Source organism: Tachypleus tridentatus, chromosome 13 (assembly GCF_004210375.1).
Source record: "Tachypleus tridentatus isolate NWPU-2018 chromosome 13, ASM421037v1, whole genome shotgun sequence".
In the NCBI taxonomy this organism is placed as follows: domain Eukaryota; kingdom Metazoa; phylum Arthropoda; class Merostomata; order Xiphosura; family Limulidae; genus Tachypleus; species Tachypleus tridentatus.
The window spans coordinates 180,795,972-180,809,966 of record NC_134837.1 but is presented as its reverse complement, the minus strand read 5'-3'; the positions used below and the strand labels follow the sequence as shown (position 1 = coordinate 180,809,966).

The window sequence follows — 13,995 nt, the reverse complement described above, 5'->3', positions numbered from 1 at the left end:
AAAATAAAGCAGCAGCAACCTGTGTTAAGTCAATAAGTACTACATGCTCTTGCTAAAATAAACTCTGTAAAAACAAGACATCTTCTGAAAAACAGACTATTTGAAATAAAATTTACAGTCTAAAACATGTAACTTTAAAAACCGTTCAATCCTCAAAATAATAGGAAAAGTTCAAACAATGGAGATTGGTCGAATCATGTATCATCATACGTGCTTTACTGTTTCATCATAAAAAACAAGTCAGTTTCGAGTTTCTGTTAAAGAACAAGTATCAACATTAGAACTTATTTCAAAAGAAGAACTGAGGAAGTTTACTGATCTAAAGATGATAAATTGTAATAATTCTGAATGTTGCTGAAATCTTATGTCCTGAAGAAAGTTGGATTTTCCTTTATAAGATATGTTGTATGAATGTTTCTTTTATATAAAGATATTGAATTTAAGAGGTAAACTTGTTCCTTAAGTGTTATCTACACTTTATTTTAACCTAGTTGTGTCCATTACTGATTTAGTTCTGATCTACATATGCAGTTTGTTTTGATCATAAATTAAGTACAGTAGGGAGGTGTTTCACACTAGTTAAACATGGGTGCAGAAGATGAATAGAGTACTGTAAGGTGTTACGAGCATTTGGAATTCACATACAACTAGTCAGCCTTTTTATTATCGTACTATGACCAATATAAGGTCTAAATCTTTCATCAACGACACAGCAAAAAAATTTAATATGCAACCATATAATAAGAAACTTGATGTTTGGAAATAAATATTGAAAACAAAAAGAGATTACAAATGCATGTTTTCACATGAAACTAAAGTATTGCATCTATTACTTTTAGCATGCAAAAAAACAACTTTCTTTTAAATAAATTTCATGAGATAGACCTGCTACATTTTGTACCATACACTAAAATATAACAGATTCCTTCACTAAAATTATTGATAAGGAATTTGTAAATTAAAATCAGTCGACATTCTTGCATTTAGTGACTATTTATTAAATTTATTCTACATCTTAAATACTTTGATTGTAAAATGAAATCCTAATGTACTGTACAAGCACGTCTTTCATTGATCAAAACACTAAATTCTGTGTGAGTATGCAAAGCAGTTTTCAAAAAAATATTCTTCAGATAGCACATGATGCAGGAACTACAGGGATAACGAAGTTAATCATTATTGTTGTGACCATAGCAATGAAAGTAACATATATGCATAAATTAGTAACAAAAACAGTAAATATTATTTGTATTATTTACATGAAAAATCTTCAACTAGTAAATTAATTTATTTATTTTAAAAAAATTAATTCTTATTAAATAACTTCTACAAAATAAAAAGATGACATGAATGATGGACTTCAACAATTCCTCCATGAAGATGAATATTCAATAGCAGCTTGCTTCTCTTTCAGGTTTATGTACAATGAATATTTACAAAATTTCAAAAGAAATTGAACAATACCATAGGCACACTTACTGTATACTTTAAATGAAAAGTACATGGTAGCAAACAAATTACAAAAAAGTTACAATAATTACCTTCATTCCATTGATATCAGCATTAATGTGCTTCAAAACAGAGTTTTCTAAAATGGGAAGGTTGTTGAGGTTCCAGCCAGAATTAATATATTCCTGGAAAATAAACAGATCTATAAACAAATAAATAAAGTAACAGAATAAATAATAATAATAAAAAAAAGCTGATAAGCAGTCTGTACAATGATGAGCAATTGCTTATTTTACTTGTGGTTTTTATAGACAAAATGAAAGTTCACACACAAGTTCAAACCCTATTCGTACGTTTCTGTCAAAACAAAATAAAATCACCTCTTCTCCTGGTAAAGCACACTTGTTTGTTTTTGTAGGAAATCCTGAACCATGCTCCAAGGTATGAATATCAGCACCATATTCAACACACACATCTTCATTTACAGCTCTTACTAATCGCCAAAACTCTTTTTCAACCAATGAAGTGGGAACCAACTGAAAGAAAAATTTTTCTTTGAGGTATTTGCTTCTGTAACAGCCCCACATAAGTCAACCCCTACCTATAAAAAAAAAGTGTTTATTTCTTTATTGCCTTCCTAAAATTTGTCATCAACCATAAACAAAGACCCTTCAGCTGTGACAAAAATAAATGATTGTAAAACAAGTTTTTCAAGCATGAAGATTGTATGTTAAACATCTAATTACTTGATCCTTACAAATTTAAAAAAAAAACAAAAAACTTTTACATCTCCTTCAATACTTCTTCACTGCATGATATTAAATAGCATACATCCTTCAGGTCTTCAGTTCTGACCTTCAAGTTCGTCTCACAAATTCTGTGTACTCATGGTCAACATAGTAAACTTAAAAAGGTTTTGGTGACAAAATAGATTTAAAACAGAAGAATGTTAATATTTTTTAAATTCTCCCATGAGGACATGGGTTCCTAAATAAAATTTATAAAATAATATTTACAAAACCCTAAAAATACTATAAACACTCAATTATCTGGCAAAGTAATTTAGAACATCCTACAAAAGTTTTAGAGATACCTAATAATTTCTTTAGATAATCCTTTGAAACTATTTAAGAAAACATTTCAGATACAAAGTATGACAAGAATATTACCCTACAATCTCACAAAAATAGAAAGAATATTAAATTTCGTAAAAGAAAAATTAATCTTTCAAACAGAAGGCTGCTACACAATAAAAAGTTGACTTGTAGGAGAAACTTGCATTTTTTGTGGCTGAAAAGTATTTACAAAGTATTACTTTTTGTGCATTTAAAATTTTTATTTCAGTTAACCATCACTAAATGGCTGTGTCTTATACAGTTCCCTAAACTGACTCCTACTAATTACTTATTATAATATTTAAATTTGTTTTATAATACAACTCACACTAGTATTCATTTTTATCTATTACATTTTGATACATGGGATGAACTTGTAAGAAATCCATAAATAAAATTATTTTTTAATGATAACGTATCTCCCCACACTGACATGGTAGTCAGGGAAGCAGGGTAACAAAATTCACCAGTAAGAAGTATCAATAAAGATATTTAATATCATAAAAGTAATATATTAAAGATTATAACCACAGACTATTTCTAATACCTTATTTGAATACAATACTAGTTTCATTTCTTTGTTGATGGCTCATCAACATTTATTGTTTCTGTTTAAAAGTCGGGCCTTCCACTATTTCACTATTCTAATTACTATTTATTATATGTAACACATGTTTCAAATTTCTTTAGAATGAAAACTCAAATAATGTTCAGATTCAGATAAATGAACGAACAGATGAAGAAAAAACGTAATTACTTTCCCCTACGAAAAGTTTTTTTTTTTTTTGACAGAAAGTGGGGAGGGTATTAAAATTGATCCCCTCACTTCACAAAGAAGTTGGCAGTCTGCCACTACTTCATCACCCAAATATTATAGTAATCAAAGTTAATTATGATAACACAGCATCCTAACATGAAGTGACATATTAAAGTAATCAAAGTTAATTACGATAACACAGCATCCTTACATGAGGTGACATATTGAAGTAATCTGATTTGAACTGGTCAGCCATTTCTCCAAACTCTTGAAGTGTGTACTCTTTCTTAGCTTGCTCAAACCCAAATGCTTCTTGGGGTTTCTGCACCTCCTAAAACAACAGGAAAAATTCAGCTTTTAATATTATGAAAGGAATTATAACATAGTTTTTTAAGTTTATTTCTGTACAAATAATATTTTATTAAAATAATTTCTCTTTGTTTATCCATCACCATAATATCATAACACTGACAACTCAATCAAGAAATTCAAGCAAAAAGATGTAATTTAATAAACAACTTCAATATAAAAGATATGTTCTTAAAAACAGTAGAGACAAACAGATATTACTACCTGTCAACCTATCCATACAGCAATTTTAAACCAACAAAACTGGTAATATTTGATATTCGTAATACCAAAAAAGTCAACCATCAGTAAGAGCAGAGCCTTACCTCAGCAACACAGCATGGGCATCTCCAGTCTCCTTTAGGTATTTCATGCAAAGGTGGGACAAGACAGAAATTATGGTAGCTGTCATCACATCCATCACATAATAATATATTAGCTTCATCGTCTCCTCGTCCGCACACGTGACATACAATGAGATCTATCTGTAAAATTACATAGCTAAATCTTAAACCATAAACACTATGAACCTTCTGATGCTTTCTTCCTGTACTATTTATGATCTAAAATTAAATAATCTATTAAAAAAAATTAATCTACATGATGGCCAAGTAATGACATCAAATGATTCACATAAATTCTGAGCTACTTTTCTACCAACCTTTACCCCCTTAGCTGCAGAGTTGTTTTCATTGAAAATGACACCACAGTGCAGAATTTTTCCCAGAATTTCATACTTTATATATACATTTCATTTTTATTGTGTAATATTTCAGTATATATATCTAATTTTTTATTTTAATTCAAAAATAAGTTGAAACAAAAAATGCTGTATCAACTCAATAGATCCCAGAGTAAGATTTACAGTTTGGGATTGTTTGAGTTAAAATAACAGGCTATATAAAGTTTATGCAGCATTTTTTTTTTTTGTTTCAGCTCGTTTTTGAGTTAAAATAAGTTGCATAATAAGCCAGAGGTTTGGATGTACTGTTTTTAACGCAGTCCTTCCTTATGATTTTACTTAAACTTTATTAAGTTGTATTTATTTTCTCTAATATATATAATACATATATATATATATAAGAAAACTGCATGTAATGTTTTTGAAAAGTAAACAGTAACTCACAATTTTTAGGTGAAGATCATTTTTGTATGGTAATCTTCTAAAACATTGTAGGGAAATAAATCATCAACCAATCAAAGTTTAGTAATCAACTGGGTGCATTCCATAAGCTGTTGCTAAAAACCAAAAATTAACACACACCATATGGCATGTTCTGCAATTTCTTGTCAGTTTACAACTGCAACACATGACACATTTCACAGCTAAGGGGTTAAACAGGTAACAGCATCAATTGATGCCGGCTATGGTTTAAGAGTCAAAACATTGTATTTGTAACTAACTATAATAACAATGTCCCCAAAACTTCTCAGAAAGCTCATCTATTTATTTAAATTATGAAACGAAAATGCCATTCAATAAATTAAGTGGTTCACTACACATTTTCCATTTGTTGTAAAGTCATTCTTAAAAATATAGTTACTTTAAAACATTTTACAAGGGTCAAAATTCTCAACAGTAACTGCTGTCAGCCAAAAAAAAAAAAAAAAAATCACAATTTGTAATGTAAATTCTTCATTTGCACTAAATTATATTTGTATTACCACTTGTTCTATCTCAAGTCACTGGACTGTGCACATCTTGCAACATGACCAAATAATGTATGTATTTGTGATAATGGCATTAAAAACAAAAGGTGTTTAACACACTGCATTTATTTCACCTTTTGTGATGAAGAGAAACCCAATTGAAGTAAAAATACATCTCAAGACAGCTGATATGGGTATTAAAATTTTAATTAAAATAAAATACAGAATGTTTCAACCTTCTTAGGTCATCTTCATATTTAAGAAAGTTGAAATGTTGTTCTCATTTCACCTTTGGGAGTAATTTCCACGTTTTATACCATATACTCTATTAAACTGTGCTCATGACATAGTGATGTTTATTATCATGGATTTAGTGGCACAAATAGTTAATAATTTATTTTATTCACAATTTAACTATTTAAGTCTACATCAGAAATACTGATATTATGAGAAATATAAGAATAACACTATGTAACAAAAGTTTTACTTTTGCCTTGTTTCTGGGCAGAAAGTGTTATTTCCTAATTGCTTATGCCTAAAGTAAATGGAAAATACCTATTTTTCTCTTCAAACTTTACTTTTGTGATCTGGGTAAAGAAATTTTCAAATTTACACATTTTCCAGAACATTCCAGTAGATTCAGTGCTGAGTAGCTGATAGAGAATTTTCTCAAACTTTCTAGAATGTTGTAGAACTTATGAAAATTTTCAAGAACCTTTTAGAATTTTATAGATCTTTCCTCTTTCCATAGTAATATATATATAGAAACTCACCATTTACCACTTTAGTTTAGTTCTAGCTGCCTAAGTGAACACACAGACCTATCCGATTTTATCAGAGATGGCATCAAGAAGCTTCAAGCATTCTCCAGAGACTATATTTGGAGGCTGATACGTGAAAGTGATTTACATTACAATCACAAATCTTGAAAAACTACCTACTTCTAAACATTTCTGTTCATTTTTTGTATAACTTTAGTATAAATACATGTAAATCTTGATTCATATGTTGTTTTATTCAGCCCTTATGTAAATGAAAATGTGCAAATTTGTCCGTTTTTGCATAGAAAATAGGTTAATTTCTAAATTTCATTATCCAGGTTACAAAAGCAAAATTTGAAGGGAATAATGGCCATTTTCTGTACTTTTACAACATAAGCAATTAAGAAATAACACATACTATCCAATAACAAAATTTGTGTAACATAGTGTAATTCTTATTAGAAAAAATACAGTGCAATGAAAACCTTATATAATAAGACAGTTGAATAAGCATTAGAAATTGTCTATCTACCTTAACGCTTTCACTCATTGTTTTCTTACAACAGAAAGAAAACAATTTACTTCTAAACAAGCAGTTTTCATGATAAAACCAGTTGAACAGTCTTGTTGAATAAATATGCAAATTACTTGACAGAAGTTGTTCAATGGATTACCAACCTTTCAATTATTGTTAAACTTAAAACTTCAGAAACAGAAAAGTTAACGTTTTAGAAAATATAAATTTTGTTCTTCATGGCTTTCATATTATTCAACTGGCTTAAACTTCTAATCAAATTCATCTTGGTCATGAATGAATAACTCAAGCACAGTGAATTACAAACAAGAGAAGTAATGTCTAATATATATGTGATATTTGTCAAGATGGCTGACTGTTGTCAATAAATTCTTACTTTGAAAAATACTGCTCTCCATTTAGAATTAAAAGCATCTACAGAACAAATACCTTTAAATAGCCCATGATACCAATTCAAATACAAACATGTAACATAAGCAAAAAATATTATCACTTGCTGCAGTAATTAGTGGCCAAAACAACCACCTACGTAACTATTAATTAGTTACTAGCCTTATATATTACTAGATACTAATTATCAGCTAGTTTTAAAACCATATTTCAGCTGTTATTCTGGTACCATCTCCCAGAAAGTCCTCAGAATGTCTATTTTTGTGATGACAGTAGCCAATACTCAATCCTCAGTCTCCTTCATAAAGGTTGATGTGCTATCATTCATCTGTGATGGTCTTCACAGAAAGCATTTCTAATGGCTTCTTTGAAGATGACAGCAGATTATCAGCCGAAATATAGGATATAAACTAGTTAACAATTAGAATTTAATAATGGAAAATAAAGTAAAAATATAGCAAATAATTAATAATTAGATTTAGAAAAATCATATATATAGGCTACAAAGCACAACAACAATTCACATCCAATCACCAAAATCTTACTTTAACTCTCTTGCTATTGGCTCAGTAACAGGAACTGACCTCAATTATTCTATGCTTGTTATAACTTTCAATACAATAAGTGTATCTTCAAAACATTTTGCAGATTATATGTAAAAATTACAAGACTTTTGCATGCAAAATATATTTTTTATTACATGTTAAGATTTCTTAAATAATGTCTTTCAATGTTGACTATCCAACATACAAAACAATTTTGATTTTTAGAATAAAAATACTTGAATGTCAGAAAATTGTTCAATTTCACATGCAAAATCTTTATAACCATCAGATAATTACCAAATGTTTTTATTTGAAAAAATTCATATCTTACCTATTATTTTAACTATTGTATATCTGTACAGGTTTGGTTGATTTGACCAACCTTGTAACCACCATAAAAATTAGGAAATAGATACACATTATGTTTTTTTCATTCTAAATTTATCACAAATCATGACAGAAAAACAAGATCATTTAGTTTTAAATAACTCAAATCTCATAACATTATACATCAATATATGTTCCTTATTTTGTTCAACTTTCAGCATGCATGACTAGCATTACAGAAGTTGCAAGGATACAGTGCATATGCACTAATGTTACTGCATCAAAGAATATAAAGCTGGCCTTTACAAACTGATCTATCTTGGCACTGTTCTAGTACAGTAGTACTTTGTAAAACACAATCACATTTTCATTATAAAACATTATATATGTATATATTACTATTTACAAACAAGTTATTAAATTCAGTTACTTTTCTTAAAAGATCAATCAGCAAATATACAGTTCATGTAAAACAATTCTCTTCTACTTCCTAATTTTGTAATCATTTGTTGCTCAGAAACAAAGCTGTAGTTGGGTCTAATAAATGTGATTTTTTAAATTTCATTAAAATCTTTCCTTACTACTTGGAATCTAGCATGACAATAATGTTTTCCAAGCAAATACTTCCTTGAGTCTGAGAAAACCACTAAGAGGATAATCTGAGCTTTCAGTTGGTTAGACACACATCATTTGGGAAAGCAGTAATATGTAACAAGTATTTTTCAAAAATGAAAGAGGTGGGTTGGGTCACCTTGATTTATTTAATAAGTATATTACTACCTCATAATACAGAAAAGAGGTACTTATCTGATATTCTAGCTCATCAACATCTAATCTGAACCAATGCTGCATTTAACACACCATTCGACGTACAAAAATTGATATTTACAAATGTTTTTAATATTTAATTTTAAATTATGAAAATGTATAATACTAAAATATGAATTATAATCTACAATTTGATATCACACTTATTGACAGATATTCATAAAATAGTAGTACAATAATATTTTAAATGTGTGTCTACAAACATACTGATATGGTCTTTGACCAGTGACCATGGGAAAAAACCCATCTTGTTAGGGTTTAGTACATAAAATTATATACTTTTTCACTAATTATAGACACATTAGTAACAACAAAACATTACCTTACAAAACACAACACTACTAAAAACTGACCTACCATGAATATGTGTCAAAATAGTTCAACAGGTTTACACAGGTTAGAATATATTTTTAAATGTTTCAAATTACATTTGCAAAGATGCCAACTATTTCAAATTACTGTGTGTAATGATTGTAGACAGAGCCCTTTCACAGTTTTAGTCCTTTTAGATTTGCCAGAAACAAGACAATCTGGTAAAAGAGGCCTCTTTTTTCCATCTTGTGAACGATCGCATTGGTGTTTCTATGCCACTTAGAAAACGAGAAATACCCATCTACCTACGTACCTAGTATGAAGAAGAACTGCACTCAAACTATTGGTAGACATTGGAGATACAAATATTTTTTATTATTTCAAGCACAAATATGATTATTGGAAGTAGCCATTTGGACTACGTCTTTTATTTATTATCAAAATTTATTTGCATCTCACTAGAAATTTTCTTTTCACCCCTTTCAAGCCCTGGGAGAACAATTTATCACTTTATTGTATAGGCTTATATAATATATAATAATTTGGGAGTTGCAACAAGTCGTAATATTTGTCTGTATAAGCGTATTGTCATAATGTATACACCAAAATCGTAATGATTATACTGAAATTGTAATGGTTGGCATCTCTGCATTAGACACACTACAAACTAGACAGAGTGCTAACTGCTTATCAACAAGTACTTCTTCACAATCAAATTCAGCTAAAAATAGAATTACAATATATTTTGATACCAATTCATATTGATACAAAATTAGTATTTCGATACAAATCCTTACAGAATAAATACAAAAGTCTGTTCCAATCATTTTTTTCAGTATCAACCAAAGATAAATATATATATATAACTTACAGGATTAATATTTCCTTTTAATTTCCCAAGCTTGTTCTGAGATGCCAAGAACTTAAGGGAAAATCCATGTTCTCTACCTGCAAACACAATAAATGCTTGTAACTTAACCCTAACAGAATACTGGTAGAGCAATTACAAATGTTACCTTACAGACTGTTATTCCAGAAGAAAAAAATAATAACACTTCACAATCAGTCTTACTCTTTAATAAAACCTCCACTGCTCTTTTAAAAAATAGAAAAACAGACCACATGTAGCATTTCACTTTACAGAAAAAGCAAAGCCTAAACAACAGTCGAACATGAATGTCAAAAGAATAAGCGTACAAACAATACACACAAACAAACAAAAATAAAAATGAGCACCAAAAGTGTATGAGCAAACTTGCCAAGCAAGCAGAAATAGCAAGTGCCCAACAAACCATGAAAGAGCTGTACAACACTACCAGAAGCATTACAGAAAGAGTATAGCAGTAGATGAACAATGGAAATGTACTCACAAATCAAGACAACCAACAGGAAAAATGAGTTAATCATATCAGGAAGCCCTCAGATGAACTGCACCCAACAAAACTTGCAGATATTTTCCAAGCAAAACACTCCTTGTGTGTTAACACTACCCAGCTTGACAAATGTGAAATTAAGAAAGTCATGTAGATGCAAAAGAATGGCAATACACTGGGAGTCAACCTTATACCACTAGGAGCTATTATAACAAGTCAAAGTTATACCACTAGGAGCTATTATAACATACCTGAAAAACATACTGAAATGTTTTACCAGCTGTTTGAACAGATCTGAAAGAAGGAAGAGATACCAGATAATTGAAAGGGGAAACAACTCATCAAGCTATACAAGAAAGGCAATCAGAGAGAATGCAAATACTATTATAGAAGCATCAAGATACTATTTGTAACACGGAAAGATCTGAGGAGAATAATCCTAAAAAGGTTAAAGGTGACACTAAACAAGCAGATGAAAGACCAACAGGCTGGCTTATGGAACATTATGGAATACCAGAAAAGTTCACTATCACTGTCCAAAACATGTACCAATATTCACAGTAAATACAGACATTAGGCAAGTTTTCTTGTGTTCATTCTTGCTCTTTACTTTATCAATGGATTGAATAATGTGAAAATACAGAAGGTAAAAACTTGGAGGTATAGTGGACATTCTGATCACATCTGGATAATCTGAACTTTGTTGATGACAGAGCTCAAATATTACATACTCATCAACAAATTCAGTGCAAGCATTTACAGCTTAGTAATAACATCAGCTAGGGTTTGAGTCACTGTTAGCAAGGATAATGCTAACATGATGTACATCAACAATGCTAAAGATAAATATTCCTAGAGGGAAATGTGCTGAAATAAATGAACGGCTTTACTCATCTGAGATGTAACAATGACAAAAATGAAGAGTAAGATAAGAATATTCAAACAAGGATGGAAAGAGGCAAGGTCAGCATTTCAAACTGACACCAATCTGAGGATATCACAAAAAAACCCAAGTTTTGCATCTTCAGTATCAACGTTACATCTGTATGTGAAGGAAACAGGGAGAATGACAAGAGCCACAAATGATAAACTTCAAGCCTTAATCGACAAGTGTCTACAGAACATCCTAGGTATACAGTGGTCAAACACCATCAGAAATAAGCACCTGAAAAACTGAACAGGAAAAAAAAAACTACAAAAGAATGCAAACAAAAAAATGGGAATGGACTGAACACAAACTTAGGAAATTAAAAAAAATGTCACCATGGTCCCTAAACATGAAATCCTTAGAGTAAAAGAAACCGTACTAGGCGTAAGAACAACTGGAAAAGGTCACTAGAGAAGAATTGAGGGAATCAGAATACTGTTAGAAGGAAATGGAGAAATCTTCTTGACTGGACTCAGTTTTGTGGATAACCTACACTTCGTACAGAGTGCAAGGGTTTAAATCATGTACATAATTTACATATTTTCTCAAACAAAATTGCATGATTTACCCTTAAATGCTATGCCTCATGAACAACCCCAGTACCACAAGTTTCATCATCATTTGACAAACCATTATGTCAAATCGTTTTAACATTTTACTACCCTTAGTTAACATCCACAACAAGCAATATATTTCACAGGTAAACAATACTTTACAAATGCAAACTTGATAATTTATATACTTTGGGAAAACGTCCTATTTGGAGAGGAGTTTCACATGCATACCTCAATACAACATAAACAAATGTGTGCAATAGAATGTATTCTAATGATAGTATCACATAAAAACAACTTACAAAATAAAACCTCACAATAAATGTAAAAACACGTACTTTCATTTAGCCATCTCATTACACTATGTAATAAATAAAGAAGAACTTGCTAATATCATATAGCACTGGTTTACAGTGTTTAAGGAAAAACACAGCTGGTATATCAACACAAAATACTACTAAACATTTAGTACATTGAATTAAGTGGCTATAAAACAAACAAAATTATAACATTCCATACAAAGTAATGCCTGAGAATACCTGTACAGTAAACTGAAAACATTATATACACACTTGTATGCATGTTCTGTAACAGAAGACTGGTTCTACTCCTTAGACCTAAGCAGATACTACCAGCAACTGGCAAAAAATTACAATTTACCCATTGGACAGTGACAGTATCAGATAATATTTATGTCTCTTTGGTTGAAAACTAATACAGACCCCGTTATTATCCACAAGATTAAAGAAATTGAGGTTTTATAGAATATGATGATAGCATTTAGGAAATGAAAAAAATATTCCTGTAGAATATGCACAAACTTACAGGTCTAAAAATTTTAAGTGTTTTTAAAATGAAATATGTGCTAACAATAATCAATTAAATATTAAATAAGATCAAAGCTGTGGTATTAGCAGTAAAATGCAACTTTAAGAGGTAATATTTACAGCATTATTACCTACAATGCAATAGGTATATTCCAACTTTTATATGTAATCCATAATGCCAGTGAATAAATAAGGCAGTGTGTTCCAAAAAAAAAAAAAAGGGGGGTCACAGAATCAAGTTGTCAAACCAACATCCTGTATCCTCCCATAATTCTTAAATATCCATGAGTTACTTCAATACACACACACACACACACTCTCTCTCTCTCTCTCTCTGGTACGATGTAATTTGCATTTGCTAATATTTATAACAGATTATGAAGCCACTACAAACTGCATAAAGTTAGCTTTAATATGCTAAAAATTGCTAAATTTTACAGCAAAACACAGAGTTCATCTTTACCATGAATAAATGATTTATAAATAACATTTGAAGTACTAAAGTTTATGTGCAAGACATTATTCTTAATTTTAATCAACACAGTATCAATCTACACTTATGAACAAATATATCAAAAATATTAATTTTTACAGAATATTTCTATATTGAATGGGTCATGATATTTTAAAACAGCTTTCAGAATGGCAAACCCAGTAAATTTAAGCTAATCTCATAATATGCTGTTTTAAAAGAACTTTCTAAATGGGTTACCTTCCTAACTGAATCCTTTAAGTACTGGTTAGGTTATACTTGTCTCAGCATATAGCCGGAAAAACATTTTGTATATGCTCCACTAATATTTTGCAAGAATGATTAATGTCTTTCTTTTTCACAATTGTAGGAATAAAACTTTGATTATAAGATGTTCTTGTGTTACTTTCACCTCAATGTATACACAAGTTCCATAAATAGCTGCTGGGAGATGCAACTATTGGGACACACAAACATTCAGATGTGATATGTGGAAATTTCTTAGTATGCAGAAAGTATTCAATATGTATTCTGTGTCACTTATACACACTTAAATTGTATGTATTCTGTGTCACTTATACACACTTAAATTGTATGTATTCTGTTTTAAGAATATAAAAGTCATACTGAAAGGGTTAAGTCCCTATCATTGTCTGATTATGTTTTAACACAGTTTCTCAAGGTTTCTCTCATTATCTCATGACATTTTAATAGAGGTTCCTACAGATAATGTTGGCATTAAGGATGTTGCATGGTACATTTATTTTTGACCAACTTGAAAACTATTTATGAGATGTAGTAAAGCCTTTACCTCTAGTGATACA

The 13,995-nt window shown here is 30.1% G+C and overlaps 1 protein-coding gene across 1 annotated transcript in view; it reads right to left on the bottom strand.

The window, feature by feature from the left end:
* LOC143240442 (lysine-specific demethylase 5A-like) overlaps nt 1-13,995 on the bottom strand; it is a 108,749-nt gene that overhangs the window by 67,437 nt on the left and 27,317 nt on the right. The window contains 5 exon segments of the mRNA XM_076482878.1: nt 1,542-1,634; nt 1,830-1,985; nt 3,533-3,652; nt 3,996-4,154; nt 9,889-9,965. Of these exon segments, the coding sequence (XP_076338993.1) occupies nt 1,542-1,634; nt 1,830-1,985; nt 3,533-3,652; nt 3,996-4,154; nt 9,889-9,965 (605 nt within the window).